At 44.7% G+C, this 16,685-nt stretch overlaps 1 protein-coding gene across 2 annotated transcripts in view; it reads left to right on the top strand.

Moving 5' to 3' along the window:
• Pcp4l1 (Purkinje cell protein 4 like 1) overlaps positions 1-5,214 on the top strand; it is a 43,325-nt gene extending 38,111 nt beyond the window's left edge. The window contains exons 2-3 of one of the 2 annotated variants that reach the window (XM_021177217.2): positions 2,865-2,919; positions 3,961-5,214. In XM_021177217.2, the coding sequence (XP_021032876.1) occupies positions 2,865-2,919; positions 3,961-4,103 (198 nt within the window). In that variant the 3' untranslated portion in view covers positions 4,104-5,214. The remainder of the gene's footprint in view (positions 1-2,864; positions 2,920-3,960) is intronic. The other variant, XM_021177209.2, reaches the window with a different exon arrangement.
• Positions 5,215-16,685: the final 11,471 nt, after the last annotated feature.

The following is a 16,685-nucleotide window of genomic DNA, read 5'->3' as shown; positions in this document are numbered from 1 at the left end:
TTAATCCCAGCATTGGGAGGCAGAGACAAGCAGATTTCTGAGTTCGAGGCCAGCCTGGTCTACAGAGTGAGTTCCAGGACAGCCAAGGCTACACAGAGAAACCCTGTCTTGAAACAAACAAACAAACAAACAAACAAACAAACAAACAGAGAGAGAGACTCAATTGAGAAAAAACCCTTCATCAGATTGTCCTGTGGGCAAACCTGTACCATATATTCTTGATCGATGAGGGAGGGACTGGCTCACTGTGGGTGGTGCCACTTCTGGGCTGGTGGCCCAGGGCACTCTAAGAAGACAGACCACTCCCCCATGGTCTCTGCCTCAGCACCTGCCTTCAGGTTTCTGCCCTGACTGTGATGGACTGTGATGTGGACAGCCAAGCTGATATTAACCCTTCCCTGCCCAGGTTACTTTTGCTCGTGGCGTTTGTCAAAATATAGACACCAGGACACTTCCCCTGGCAGATAGGACGTTATCTTGCTTGATTTCACGTTACGTCCTTACTGTTAACCTCCAGGGGCTCTCGCTGCACTCTGCTCATCCCACTATCCCACACCTGTCTTAGGTGACCATTTCACTCATCCCATCTTCCCTCCAACCGCTAACACTTCTTACCCCTTACCTCTCAGACGACAACTGCCCTTCTTATTTCACTGAGAAAATAGAAACCTTGACTAGAGAGTGTCTGTACACTCCCTGCACACCTGCCACCCTGCTCACTCTGTCCCATGCTTGCAGTCCCATCTGTGAATGCTGTGCCAATAGCCCCGTCTAAGGCCAGCCCTTCCACTCATGTACTGTATCTGGTTTTTCTTGCTTATTCAAGCCATAACTCTGCTAAGTATCCTTTCTTCCATCAATTCTCCCTTCTCTACTAACTCATCCACATCTCCTACCCTAACAAACACCTTTCTACAACCCATACCCATCCTAAACCAGTCTCCTTCATAGCATTCTCTGTACTCAGAATTGCACATGCCAATCTAGCTTACGTTACCATGAAACTCCTTTGAAGTCTGAATACTCTATAGTCACTGTGATTCTAGTCTAAAGCCCTCTCTCTTGTTCACACTGATGTAAGACCCTCCCATTTCCCCCGTGTTTTTTTTTTTTTTCTTTCTCGGTTAAAGTTTTATCTCTGTCAGATAGAACAATCCCTTAGAAGCCAGGCAGTGGTGCTGCACACCTTTAGTCCCAGCACTCAGAAGGCAGGCAGGTGGATCTCTGAGTCTGATGCCAGCCTGGTCTACATGTAAATCAAGTTCCAAGACAGCCACGGCTATACAGAGAAACCCTGTCTTGAAAAACCCAACAACCCTCTCAGAACCAGGATAGAGAGGATGCAACATGACCAGCCTTCTCACACTCCTGTCATGCCTCCTCAGCCATGATGGGCTGTGTCCTTTCTGAAACTCTTCCGTATCAAAAGCGATGACAACAACAACAACAACAACAACAACAACCATGCTAGAGAGAGGGGCATCATGGCACATACCTGCCATCCCAGCACTTGGGAGGCAAAGGACTGGAGGCAGGAGGATTAGTTCAAAGGCTGCCTGCCCTGTCTGCATTGTAACCCCTTGTCAGATTAGCAAGAAACATCTTGGTTAATAGCTATCCCAAACTTTTCCAAAACAAAACAAAACAATTCTCTCCCTAAACCCCCTCCCTTGGTTGTCTGCTCTGTAGCGGAAGAGGGAACCTCTTTTTTCCTGTTTCTCCTCCTCGGGAGTCACCCTTGACACATCCTTTATCACAATACCGCTTATCCAATTAGAATCACTTTGATAACTGTTTGAAAATAATACCCATAACCTCACCACGTGTGTCTCCTTAATGGCCTCTGTTCGGATCCAAGCTTCCATCTTCTCTTGCCTGACTGACTGTAAGCCCTCCAACGGGCCCTACATAATCTACTCCCACCCATAGCTAGCCTGATTTCCTTTCCATCCCTCCTTCTCTCTGTCTCTCCACTTCAGCTTTGCATGGATCCTGCTGCTATTCAAAGAGGCTGGTCATACTTCCACTTGAGGGTCTTGCCACAGACATCCAGCTATCACCACTTCTTATAGCTTTTTGCTCAAATGCCACCTTTCAAGCATTTGCCTAGCATACATGAAGCCCTGGATTCTATCCCCAATGCCAAAATAAGAAGAAAAAAGAAAGGAGGAGGAGGAGAAAGAGGAGGAGGAGGGAAGGAAGAGGAAGAAAGAGGAGAGAGAGAGAGAGAGAGAGAGAGAGAGAGAGAGAGAGAGAGAGAGAGAGAGAGAGAGGAAAGGAAGAAGGAAAGAAAGAAAAAAGTCACTTCCATGATTGACCAGATAGCCTTTTCCTGACAACTATATAAAGGCCTGCTCCTCTGGCCGTACCTAGCACTCAGCACTCCCAACCTTGCCTTTTTTTCTGATACTTTTTTTTTTTAACCATCTCATATCATAGTCACCTTGTTTGTCTGAGTCTCCCTGGAATGGAGCTCTATGAAGGCAGGGTTTCTCTGTTTGTCCCCCACGATTTCTCTACTATCACTTAACATTGAGTTAATTATTTTTGAAATAAGTTGCCATTAAGTAGCTCACTTTGTGGCCCAAGTTGGTCTGGAAGTCACAACACTCCTCTTGCCTGTGTCTCCGGAATGTTAGGTTCACAAGCATTCTCTGTCATGCTGGGCTTAATGTATGAGCTTTGATGAGTTTTCACCTGATCTCAAGACCTGCTCCTTTAAAAGTCTTGGGAAGTTCGCCTGGTTGTGGGGAAAGCTTGAATGTACAGAAACGATCAGAGGGGGTGGTACCTTCATGCTTCCAGGAGTCTCTCATATCTCTTATGTTTCTCACGTCTCTCACATTGCCTTTCTTTTCTCCCAGCTTAACACCAAAACACCTCCAGCCGCCAACCAGGCATCTGACCCTGAGGAAAAAGGTAAGGTTGGGCTAGACTGTTCGTAGAGCTAATGAAGGCAGAAAACCTGATCCAAGAATTGTAACTCTAGAAGATGCTGAGGTGGATGTCAGAGAATTGGGTGAGGGCAAGTAAAGCAAGAGATTACTATAGCGCTAGGCTCTGGCTACTTTTTCCTAAGAAGCAATCATAGCAGCATTTTCCTCTCGGTTTTAGCTAGTAAAGTCTGGGATGGTTGGGAAATACACGATAAAGATGGGCCAGAGAGATGGCTCGGTGGGAAAAGTCACTTATTTGTCAAGCCTGATGACCTCAGCTCAGTCATGTAGGGGACCCACATGATGAAAGGTGAGAAGTGACATTCACAAGTTGACAGTCCTCTGACCTCCACACATGGGGCAGGCACATATATAATAATAATAATTTAAAAAAGTAAATGTTTTAAAAAGATTTACTTACTTTTAAAAAATGTATATGTGTGTGTGTGTGTGTGCACCCATTGTGTGAGTTTATATGCACTACATGCAGGCAGGTACCCTCAGAGGCCTTGAGGCTGCAGAGCCCTTTAAACTGGAATTATAGGTGGTTGTGAGCCACCAGATGTGTAACCTTGGTTCTAACCTGGGTCCTCTGCAGGAGTACCAAGTACTCTGAACTACTGAGCCATTTCTCCAGCTCAACCCAACAGTGGGTGATTAAGATGAAACTCCTCAGATAAGCCAAGCCACTGTTGTCCACTAGAAATTGGAGGCCGGAAGCATGCTTTGGGATTTGAACTGTAGGATTTGGGAGTCAGTGCTGACAGAAGACACTTGTCATTTGGTCCAAGAATAGCAAGGCTTCTTGAGGCTGCTATGGGGATTACAAGCCTAGCACTCTAACTTTTGGAATCATCATCTGTAGTCCCTGAGAAGATGGGGGTGGGGTGGGGTGGGATAGGGTGAGGGGACGGACCTCAAGTTGTCTAACTGAAAGTGGACTGTGAGCGCTGTGTTTGGGGTTTGGAGGGAAGCACTGGAATCGCTTGGGTTGACTCATCCGTCTGTCTCCAACTGTCTATAGGGAAGCCTGGCAGCATCAAGAAGGCCGAGGAGGAGGAGGAAATTGACATTGACCTGACAGCGCCAGAGACAGAGAAGGCCGCCCTTGCAATCCAGGGCAAGTTCCGGCGATTCCAGAAGAGGAAAAAGGATTCCAGCTCCTGAATGGCCAGGCCTCCTCTTAACCCTTCTACTTCCTCTCTCCCCTCCACAGCTCTGACTCTCACGCATCTCATTCCTTCATCCCTCTAGCCTCTCCCCAAGGCAAGCTTAACCTTTATATATTCTTGTCTCAGGCTCTTTGAAGCCATCACAGTAGTAGAGGCACAAGGATGCGAAGGTGAAGACTGTAGCTGGTAGTCACTAGGCTAAGGGTGGATCAGTCCATTTAGGAGAACAAAAGGTTTGGAGATGTGAAATTCTCCCCTTCGCCTAGTGCTAAGGGCAGGAGGGGCAAGCCCTCCGAGTGCAGAGCCTCAAGGTGGGGCACATGTAGGCTTCTGCCAGTTGCACCATTAACACTTCAGGTAACACTTTCAGCTCCTTCTGCACAACCCCTCCCATCTCCTGTGATTCAGCCCTAGTGCAGCTGCACTTTCTCCTGGGCTGACCTAAATCCAGGAGCTTGCAAAATGTGGGGTGCATGCCTTTAGTCCCAGACCTTGGAAGGCAGAGGCAGGTGGATCTCTTTATGTTCAAGCCAGCCTGGTTGACATCATGAGTCCCAGGCTAGCCAAGGCTACAGAGACCCTGTCTCGAAACAGAACAAAACAAAAACCAAAAAAACCTACCCATGCAAAAATAAATATAAATAAATAAGGCGGCTTACTACACTAGTGCATGCTGAGTAGACTCCTCCCAAGGAAAGAGAACTGGGACTGGTAGAGGCAAGGGAGGAAGAGCTTCCTTCACCATCCAGACTGAGGTCAGAAGAGCCAATGATGGCAGAAGGTTCAGGGACTACAGGCCGGGAAATGAAAACTGAGAAACGTTTAGGAAGGAAAGCAGAACAGAGACGGTCAAGATGTCTGAAGCTACACACTATTGTTGTTAACCTAATACTCCACGAGGGGCTCTCTGGTCTTTGCTAACCTGCCTACCTCTTTACCTGCCCCCATCTCTAGTCATCCCTAGAGCCATGTGAACCAAGTGACACCCCTATAGCTCTCAGCCACCCCACTGTGGAGTCAGGGCAAACATCGCCACTGTATGTGACTTTAGCATGTTTAATAATTATGACAATAAAAAAAGCCCTCAAATGGGGGCATTGAACCTCTACGAGTGGTTTGTGTGGGTACCTCTACTAGTGGCATGCATTTGCACGTGTGTGTGTGTGTGCACGCGTGCGCGCGTGCATGCGTGCATTTCCCACCTTGGGCTGAACATGTAAGCCTAAACTGGCCCAGGGAGGGTGGTAGAGAAACCGCATAGATTACATGGTGGTACAGGAAACTAATACGGCCTGAGAACATTCCAGCTGAAGCTAAGCCTGTCTGCCTCCTCCTGCCCTTGCCCTCACCTTGATTCACCGCCCACACTGTGTCTCTCTGCTGCTGTCACCACCCCCAGGGTACACCTGCAAGGGTGACATCTTCCTGCTCTCCTGCCAGCTATGAGCACACTTGGTACATATCTCTGAAAACAAACCTATTCTCTCCCTTGCTTCTTATCCCCAAATGACCTATTCTAGATTTCCCTCCTACTTGGTCTTCCTCCCAGATTTGCCCCCCCCCTAGCATTTATTAAATTAAGAGATGGAGACGATAACTCTGGACACCGATGAGTACCACTATCACACTGAAGGTTTTAATGAGGAATCGAATAAAAACAGTGCTTTTTAAGTGAGCAAACATTGCCTAGAAATGGTCTCTGCACATTAAAATGACTGAAAATTGAGCAAAAAATGAAAAATCATTTCTACTTGCCTTGCTCTTTTTTACTTTTCTGTGGTGAGTGGTTGTTAAGACATTGCTACTATGCTTAACTGGGCATGGTGGTACACACCTTTAATAACCAGCACTCAGGAGGCAGAGGCAGGCAGATCTCTTGAGTTCAAGGCTAGTCTGGTCTACAGAGCAAGTTCCAGGACAGCCAGGCCTACACAGAGAAACCCTGACTTGAGAAAAACAATTAAAAATCAAAACAAAACAGACGATTGTACTATGTAGTCCAGGCTAACCTAAAACCTGTTATAGAGCCGAGGCTATCTTTGAACCCACAAGCCTACCTACTGCATTAGCCTCTCAAGTGCTGGGTTTACAGCTTGTACCACTATGCCCACCTAATGACTTTTATTTTGGAAAACATTGTAAAGCCTAAAGTTTACCATTTTTACCACTTCTTGCTAGTTATTTTTAGTTTATACTATGGGTCGGGGGCTTTGAGATACTTATTTTATGTGCATCTGTGTCTTGCTTGCATATGTCTGTATACCATGTGTATGCCTGGTACCCACGGAAGTCAGAAGAAGATATAAGACCCCTGGAACTGGGCATAGATGGTTGGCAGTCATCATGTCGGTTTTGGAAAACAAACCCAGGTTCTCTGAAAGAACAGCCAGTGTTCTTATGGCTAAGCCATCTCTCCGGTCCTGAGTTATTTTTATTTTATGAAATATTATGAAACTATTTTCCTGTATGTATGTATGTGCACCGTGCACATGCTTAGTATCCGCAGAGGCCAGCAGACAGCGTTGGATCCCTGCAACTGGAGTCACAGGTGGTTAAACACGGCCATGTCGGTGCTGGGGACTGAATTCAGGTCCTCTGCAAGAGGACCATCCCCCCAGCCCCCAAATTTTCAACAACTCTCTTCCTCTCTTTCCCAGCCTCTGCAAACTGTTGTTCTACTGATGTCTCTATGGTTTCCTTTCTTTAAACGACAGGATCTTATGATGCAGCATCCTGAAACTCAAGATTCTCCCCTGAGGACCGAGGAGTCTACCACCATGTCTAACTCCCTTCCCTTATTCAGTGTAAGAATATAGAAATCAAAAGCATTCACCAGCCACAAGTAAGAAACAAGCGACAGTAACTCTGAAGGCAGGCTATGCTCCAGAGTACATTCATGCCTAGCAAGCCCATGGCTATGGGATATTAATAGACTTGAACAGTGATTCACAGGAGGGCCCTCTGCTAAAGGAAGTACGTCTTCCCGATGCAAGAGAAAAGAAGGAAGTTTCATTGTTGTGTTTGGAATCTGATAGGAGTGCAGTATAATGGTGATGCTAGCCTTTCATCTTAGCCTCACAGGCAAATAAAAAAATAAGCTCATTGCTATACCCGGAATGTGTCCAGTATGCCCTGATAAAATCAGAGTCCTCCCTGGACTAGCAAAACGGGTGCATTGTAAAAGTTGTTGCTGCTCTTTCAGAGGACCGGAGTTGGGTTTGTAGTGCCCAGTTCAGGGGTAAGTCCAGCTCCAAGGGAGCCAATGCTCTCTTCTAGCCTTTATGGCCACTCACACACACACACACACACACACCAACTCATTTAAAATCGATGTAAAGAATAACCCCTGTCCCTGTGGTCCATGGATGAGATGCACTCTACTTTGGCCTGCCCTTACAACACTAAAGCAAGGTGATTTCTCTGTTGACAGCTTATCTCCAATGGACTGCCTCTGGCGGGGTGGGCTGAACCATTTAGCCACTCTCATCTGGAGTCTGTTGAAGATCCAAACTCTTCGTATATATTCTCCCCACCCCCTGCTTTATGGATTCACTTTACATCCCACTTGCAGCATCCCCTCCCCCCTCACATTCATATACTTTTTTTTAAAAAAAAAAAGACTTCCTTATTTTGTATATGTCTCATTGTCTGCTCTCTTCAGACACACCAGAAGAGGGCATCAGATCCCATTACAGATGGTTGTGAGCCACCATGTTGTTGCTGGGAATTGAACTCAAGACCTCTGGAAGAGCAGTCAGTGCTCCTAACTGCTGAGCCATCTCTCCACTCCTCATATACATTCTTAATAAGAGGCATGAAAGCATTGATTTGAGAAAGATAAAATTCTGACCAAAAAGAGAGACCTAGCCACCTTCCACTAAATCAGCAATAATTCTCAATAAAGGCTCTCTGCTTTAAGAGGTTGGTTTCTCCCCAGTCGGCTTTGTTGTTCCTCATGCTTTGAGCTGAGTAGCTTCTTTCTGTCTGCCTGGAACACTCTTGAGGCCCTGGACATTTGATGGGCTCTCCTTGGGGCCCTACAAGAATCAAGAAATGCTTCTTGAATACTAATCACAGACTTTTCTTGAGTGTTTCAACTTGTGGAACAAAACCTGGAAATCTCTGTGTGCTAGGAAGAGGCTGTTATAAATGGATTAGCTGAGAAGATAAGCAGAAGAAAATAAACAGACATGGATCAAGGTTGGGTATGCCTGTAATCTTAGTACTTGGGAGGCGTAGGCAGGAAGACCAAAAGTTCAAGGTCATCCTTTGTAGCTTTTCTTATTTTTTTTTTCCCACACTTTGTGGGTTCTTCTCCTTGCTGTCTCCTAACAATATCTTTTCTGCCTCAATGGTCTATTTTGACTCTGCTGCATTTTTCTGCTTTGTCTTCTCCTCTCTGGCCCCACTCAGCCTTCTTTCTTCCTGCACGTCTTCTCTAACCCTATTCTCATCCTCCATCAATCTTATTCTTCTGCCCGCTGGACCCTACTCTTCCCAGAAGTCTAAGAGGCAACTGAAGGTCACAGGGTCAAACAGTTCTAAGGATTAAGCATTCCCAAAGGGCCATTTGACTAGCAACTGGGGATCCTTTAAAGAACCAGGCACACGAAATAAATCATGTGACAATCCTTGGCAACACATGTAGTTTGATGCCAGCCTGAGCTACACAAAACTCTGTATCCACGTCCACACCCCAAAAAGTTTTAAAGAAAAAAAAAAAGTTGTATTCACATTACTTATGACAACAAATGGGTGAGTCCTCTCACATCAAGTGATTCTCCCACTCTCAGGACATCTATCCTATAGTATTGACACCAGGTATCCAGAATTTATGACGCCTGTGACTTGCACCCCTAGCTAATGAGCTGCTAGTGAGAGAATTTCCTCCCATTCAGTGATGTACTGGAATGGCTCATTGAACTGGGGAAAATTCTTTATGATTATCGCCATTTTCTTCTAAAGGATACCGCTCAGAACCCACTCTGGTCATGGGCACTTGTGTGAGGATGAGGAACAGGCAGCCTGGCCTAGATAGCGACATAATGAGAGGTGAAGAGAAACAGGGAGACTCCTCTACCCGCCTCCTAAGAAACAGCTACAAAAATGCAAGAAGTAAACAGAGCAAGGCACGAGGTGACCAGAACCTTGCGTGCCACCTTTGGGCATGTTCCTGGCACACAGACGTTCATCAATCTGAAAGCCCTCTGAACCTTGAACCCCAGGTTTAGAGCTTTTATAGAATCATCGTTACATAAGCACAATTGGCTATTGGTGATTAAATCAATCTCCATGCCCTTTCCCCTTCCTGGAGACCAGAGTTGGGCTAAAAGCGCTAATTCTCAAATCACAAAGTCAGCTTCCCGGCAGTCAAGTCACTCTGGTATGGTTAAATCAGGCTTTTGAGCTGAGGTGGTACGTGCTTGTAATCCCAGCACTCAGGAGGCTGAGGCAGGTGGATTGCTTTGAGATGAAGACTAGCCTGCAGCTACACAGTGAATTTGAATTCGAAGTCACCTTGGGCCACATAGGGAGACCTTGTTAAAGGGTTTAGGAATATAGAAAGATATTCCTATCACACCTGTCACTCAGAATCAGAGGTTCTAGGATTCCTGTGCCAAGACATGTCCACATTTCTTACTTCATCCAAGAAGATGATCAAACATGTTTCTAGTAGGTACTAGACCAAGGCTTGGGAGTTTAAGAATTTACCAGTCTAGAACTAATATAAAAGTTTAATAAAGAATAGACACTTGAGTAGATGGGGCTGGAGAGATGGCCCTGTAAGCAGAGGACCCAAGCTTGGCTCCTAGTTTCTACCTGGGGCAGCTCACAACTGCCTATAACTCCAACTCTGATGGCCTCTCATGGCCTCTGTGAGCACTCTCAAGTGTGTGCCCAAGCACGCACGTGCACACACATACACACACACACACAAAGAGAGAGAGACAGAGAGACAGAGACAGAGAGAGAGAGCGACAGAGAGAGACAGAGAGACTCCTGAAAGGTAATGGGATCCTTCAATAGCAGTTAGAAATTACTCAGCCTTGCCTCCTGGGCCATTTGTGCAGGGTCAGATTTGAATAGAATTCCGAGGACAGCTCACAATCCTGAGGTAGTAAATCTTAGAACATTTACTTTGACACATGCTACTTGGGGTGAGGCACCAGAAGCCACTAGGGGTTGCTCTCTAATTGTCTAAGGAATTGCATGTCACTGGGTCGAGCTCCATCGAGTTAGGCTCTGTCAGCTAGAAAGTGGAGTTTGCCTTTTCTGTGTGGTATTTTTTGACTCTCCATTTCTTTACCACATCACTTACCATGTCCCTACTCCAGACTTCTCTCCTGGCACTTTCTCAGCTCTGCAGGGGTAACAGCTGGGGTTGCAGTCCTGACAAAGCGGAAGAGTCCTGAGATCTTATGAGCCTGGGATATACCTTCCCAAGGCCCAGACAAGGAGAGATCTAGGCCCAGGGGTGGGGGTGGGGCTAAGAATGGAGGGGGTGGGGGTGGGGTGGGATTCAGGCAGTTAGAGAAGCTTTTCTCTCTGGTCAGTCTTCTGAGCCTGCTCTCAGAGACTTCATGATATTTCATGGATAGGATTGCACTGATCTTGCCTCAGTGTTCAGCTTGCTCCTTTCACTTCCTGGCTTCCTCTTCAGGAATCTCTGCCTGATATCCTTCTAGGAGCTGTCTGTCCTTCCAGCCTTAGCATCTCCTTGCTGAGTTTTCCTTATAGTGAGAATTCGGGAATTTTGGGTTCTTACAAAAAAACAAAAACAAAAACAAAAAAAAAAACAACCCACAGAAATATTATAAGAATATGTTTTTGTTTTAATCCCAGGTGTGGGATTTGGGGCTGCTTCAGACTGTCCCCAGCAGCTGACTATGGTTTGCCTTGTGCTTTGGTGGGTGTATGATTTTGCCAGCTGCAAATAGTTGTGTGACATTTGGAATTCTGGGGACTTTTCAGAGGGTGTATAAAGGCTAGGGGCACAGTGGGTTGTTGGTTGTTCATTGTTGGTCACAGTTTGTTAAGTAGTCATGTGCGAAGAAGAGGAGGAGAAGGAAGAGGAGAAGGAGGGGGAGGAGGAGAATTAAGAGGAGAAGGAAGAGGAAGAGGAGGAGGAGGGGAAGAGGAAGAGGAAGAGGAAGAGGAAGAAGAAGAAGAAGAAGAAGAAGAAGAAGAAGAAGAAGAAGAAGAAGAAGAAGAAGAAGAAGAAAGAAGAAGAAATAATTAGATATCCTGAATTAGACATCCTGATGTCAAATATTAAACTTGCCCCAAGGAACTCGACTCCTCTAATCAGCAGGAAGTAGTCTAATGATAAAATCACCCACTTTCTGCCCCTGACTTTCTTTATTCAGGGAACTCTTTCCTTTTTCCTCTATCCTTTTTTTTCCTCCCTTATCTAGTATTCAGAGATTGAAATGGTGGGGGAAAAAATGGGTGCAGGGTGGAAGAAAGAAGAATCCACAAAGTAGCAAAGACCAGCTACAAGTAGCAAGCAGATGTGGAGCTAGAATGAGAAATTTGATTTCAAATGCCTGTAGAGAAAACAGCAGAGGATGGGACTAGAGAGATGGCTCTCAGCGGTTAAGAGCACTGACTGCTCTTCCAGGGGTCCTGAGTTCAATTCCCAGCTACCACATGGTGGCTCACAACCATCTGTAATGGGGTCTGAAGCTCTCTTCTAGTGTGTCTGAAGACAGCTACAGTGTACTCATATACATAAAATAAGTAGATACACCTTTTTAAAAAACAGCAGGGGATGAAGGGATGTATATGCTTTTTCTTTCAAAATGCCAACTACATTTCCTTATTTCTGATACTGTTGGCAGAAATAGTGGCTCCTGGTGGCTTCCTTGTCCCTGACACATGTTCAACGTCTTCAAATCAGTCCTCACTGGATTCATTCTAATTAGCTGCTGTCAGCTTTGTTTTTCATAAACAATCTAAATGTAGTCCCTGTTGTCTGTGGTTTTCTGGAAATTGAGAGTTTGAGGGTGAGGAGTTTTGCTTTCTATATTGTTAGGTATCACTGGTGATCTTTTTGGTTAAGTGGCAGGTCTGACTCTTGATCTAAAAAGGCAAGGGACTCGTGGTCCATAGAGAGGCAGAAAGTTATACTGGTCACAAAGCAAGAGCTCATTTCCTCCCTTGACATTGCCCCCTAGAAGCCATGGCTTATGAGAGTTCTGGCAGCCCGTGTTCCCCCCTCAGGCTTCGAGCTTCCTTTAGAGTCCATTTATCATGAAGACTGTCGATCAGTTCTCGATAACTGAGACTGTAAAAGTAAAGATGCTTTGTTTGGGGGTCTTAGGAAATACAGTCAAAGAGCCATATCTGGACAGCATTGAATGTGTATTCTCAAAGACAGGAGGAAAACGGTGGCTTATGTAAGCAAATGGTACTGATTTATTGCAAAGCAGTAAAAATTCCTTTCTAGGAAAATTCTATAGCATGCTGGGAAATAACTAGGATGATGTGACTAACAGAAGACAAAGGATGTGTATAGTAAAAATGTCCACAGAATGGGAATCTGACCTTTAGAAACATAGTTTGAGTCTCTGAGCATGATGTCATTGCTGGTATTTCCAGAAGCCAGCAGTCAAATGGTGAAGGTAGCCAAAAGCTCACACACTTAGAAACCAGTGTGACAGATAGGTGCATGAATCCTCAGTGTCCTCTTAGTGCTAGGTCCTGAGTTCTAGTCTTAGTTCAGTGACTATTGTGCATTGGCAAAGTTAACAAATGTCTCCATGACTCAGTGTCCTCATTCGTCAAGGGGGGAGGCTGTGTCAGAATCTAAGGATGCAATGGACCAATGACCAAGTTACCTGTGATTATTCTTTGCTGGGTTGAATTCTGTTGACTTAGAAGTTTTCATAGTTAGGGCCCTCTGAGATCTTCATTTCCTAGGTTGGGGTGATACTTGAGTCTCATGCTACAGATAGGCCATGAGAGGTAAGGGAGACTTTGTAAACTACCCCTGTGGTTCAGTCCCCTTTACAGGCACTTTCACACGTATTAACTCATTTAATTTTTTTTTTTTCTGAGACAGAGTTTTTCTGTGTAAAAGCCCTGGAACCCATTCTGTAGACTAGGCTGGCCTTGAACTCACAGAGATCCACTTGCCTTTGCCTCCCAGGTGCTGAGACTGCAGGTGTGTATCACCACGGTCCTCTAGCTCAATTACATTCTTGCAATGGTCCTGGTATCTTGTTTTACAAGTGAAGAAAGTGAGCCACTGAGATACTAAATAACCAAAGCAAATCAGTAGTTGAAGTAGGGGTAGAACTCAGGTGGTCTGACTCCTGAATTTGTGGTTTTTATATGACACGGATAAACTAAAGGTTGATTGTCAAGGATGCTGTCCAGCCTGATTTAGAAGGCAGAGGGGCGGGGCAGGCCCCTCTTTAACTGAGCTCCAGAATACCTATTTGGTCCTGCATAGCAGACACGTAAGATCTAGACCCTCTTTCTTTCTTCTTGGGAGGACCCCAACCTGGCTTTACCTGACTCCCAGATTTCTAACAATGTCTCAATCTCATCCAGATGCCTCTTCTGCTGCATTGGGGAGTGTGTGGCTGGGCTCTCTGAAGTTAAAAGTAGTTGGAAGTAAACGGGGCTCAGAAGAGTTCATGTGGCTAGAGAAAAAGAACCAACAGGAGGCTCGAGACACTGGCTAGATTCTTTCTCCAACCTTATAGGCAGGCGTCAGGCCTTATTTAAACTTCTAAACTTCTAAGGAGTTCTCACAAGGCCAGGCTGATCTACAGAGTGAATTCCAGGACAGCTAGGGCTACACAGAGAAACCCTGTCTCTGTGTACGGGACAGTTGTGGGGTGGGGGAAGTTCTCAACAGAAAGGTATACTGCCCTCTAGGGAAAGTTTCAAGAATCTGTGGGAGGTATTTTGTTTCTTGGTTTGTTTTAGTAATTTTTTTTTTAAACAATTATACATAGTAGAAGATCCTGGTAGTTATGAGTCCAGAAAAAAAGTAAGGATGCTAGACAATAATACAATTTCCTAGACAATGCAAAAGAACTATTCTACACCCTTTAAACGTCTCACTGGGGCCATCGAGATAGTGCAGCAGTTAAGGGCATTCACCTAGGATGCTGATGACTGAGTTTTAGCTCCTGAAGAGTCTGAAGTCAGCCCAGGCTATAATGTAAGTTCAAGACAAGCCAGGACACAGAGTGGGACCCTGTCTCAGACACACTAATGAATAAACAAAGCTCCATCTAGATTGGGGAAAGAGACCGGATAGATGGTTCATGGGTAAGAACACATGTTGATCTCTAACTCTAGTTTTAGGTGATGTGATGCCCCCTTTCAAAGGCATAGGTGGGCAATAGGTACTTGTATGTACATATACATACAAGCAGGCAAAAAACCTCATACACACAAAATAAATAAGTCTAAAAGCAAAACTTCAAAAATAGCAAGTTAAGGGGGAAGAAAATATTCATCTCTAATTGACTGTAACCTTGTGGAAATTTTAGCATTAATATGGGAATAAACCCACAATGTATGGGATAAACCAAAGAGAATATTGCAATCTCTGCTATAAAGTTAATTCATAGGCTGGAGAGATGGCTCAGCAGTTAGGAGCACTGACTGCTCTTCCGAAGATCCTGAATTTAAATCCCAGCAACAATATGGTGGCTCACAACCATCCATAATGAGATCTGATGTCCTCTTCTGGGGTGTCTGAAGACAGCGACATATAATACTTACATATAATAAATAAATAAATCTTTAAAAAAAGTTAATTCATGCATTTCTCAAATTGATAAAAAACAACAAAAAGCAGAAGAATCTATCTCAAGGAAGCCAAGTGGTAAACCATCACCAAAGAGAGGAAATGGTTGATCATGCTGAACACTGCCAAGAGATGGCAAAGACTCAGAAGTGACCACTGAGTTTGAACAACAGGAGCTAGTGCTGTGGCTCAGTGGCAGAGTGCTTGGCTCAAATGCACAAGGCCCTAGGCCAATAATACGCACCACACACAAACATAGTACACACCCACACACACACACACTATGCTATTCTACAAGCATACTTAGCATAGACATCACTGATGCCCTTTGAGGAACGCAATTTTAGTGGAGTGATGGCCATGGTTGTAGTGGGCTGGGAGGAGACCGTGAAACATAGTGCAGATACTCTACCAGATCAGACATGTTCAAATGGCTTTATCAGACAGTGAAGTAGATAATCGAGGCTGTAGATAGAGGTGAAGGTATGGGAGCTATTAAAATGCATTGTAATTTCCCCATCACTACCAATTCACTTGCAGAATTAGTTTATAATATTTATTATAATGTTTTCTGCCAATGAAGAGGATAAAATCTGAAGTATTTCCTGGGTGAGTTTTAGATTTTCTGTGTTGTTTACAGGTCTTCTCCCTGTAGAGTTTAAGCAAGTGTTCCTTGTGCCCTCTCTCTTGGCTCCTAGACTGGCCTTGAATTCAAGGCAATCATCCTACCTTATTCTCCCAAAAGTGATAAAATTGCAGTCATCTGGCAACTTGCCAGACTTTTCATGATGACCTCTTATTTAAGTATTGGTGTGTGTGTGTGCATGTGTGTGCATGTGCATATGTGTGTGTGTGATGTATTAACACAACCTGCTGCTGACTCCATTCTCAGTTCTTCTCATGTGTGTTTGTTTAGAGTGACTGCTTGAGGGCTATAATTCTGTTTTGTGTTTTAAACAAGGTCTTGTTCTGTAACCCCAACTAGCCTTGAACTCCTAGAAATCCCTTTACTGGTCCAGCTTTCTGAACGCCAGAATTATTGTAATGTACCAACACACACATTTTTACATTTTATTTCTTATATCATGTGAAATAAAATCTTAGTTTCCGTCCAGACATTATGCCTGATTCTTTTGAGCAGCTGGAGAGATAGCTCAGCAGTTTGTTAGTGCTCTTGCAGAAAACCCACATTCAGGTCCCAACACCCACATCAGGCAGCTTACTACGACTAATAATAACAGCTCCAGGAAATCTAATGCTCCCCCGACCCCCGCCTCCAGGAGAAGCTGTTACATGTCCCCACAATCATCTAAGGATTCCAGGATATATCTAAACTGACGTTATCCACAAACTAGCTAGTCAGGTATTAATAATATATCTAAAGTAGAGAACAAACGGAAGTTGTTGCTTTTGAAACAGGGTCTCTTGTAAACCTGGCTGGCCTTAAACTGTTTTTTTTTTTTTTTTTTACTATTTAGTTAGAACTGGTCTTGAACGTCTGATCTCCCTGACTGTACGTTTTAAGTGCTGAGATTATAGGTATACATTGCCATGTTCAACATCAAGTTCTATGTGTGTATATTTGTAAGCAGGAATGAGATTTGTACTAGTTTATAAAAGTGCACTCCTCTTTATTTGTACGAGTGATTCTCCTACACATAAGTCTGTGTACCACCTGCATGCCTGTTGCCCACAGATGCCAGAAAAGGACATCAGTGATGAAAGGATGGACCATCTAGAGACTGCCGTATCCAGGGATCCATCCCATAATCAGCTTCTAAACGCTGACACCATTGCATACACTAG

The sequence above is a fragment of the Mus caroli genome, chromosome 1 (genome assembly GCF_900094665.2).
Source record: "Mus caroli chromosome 1, CAROLI_EIJ_v1.1, whole genome shotgun sequence".
Taxonomy (NCBI): Eukaryota; Metazoa; Chordata; class Mammalia; order Rodentia; family Muridae; genus Mus; species Mus caroli.
This window is presented reverse-complemented; position numbering and strand designations above follow the sequence as displayed.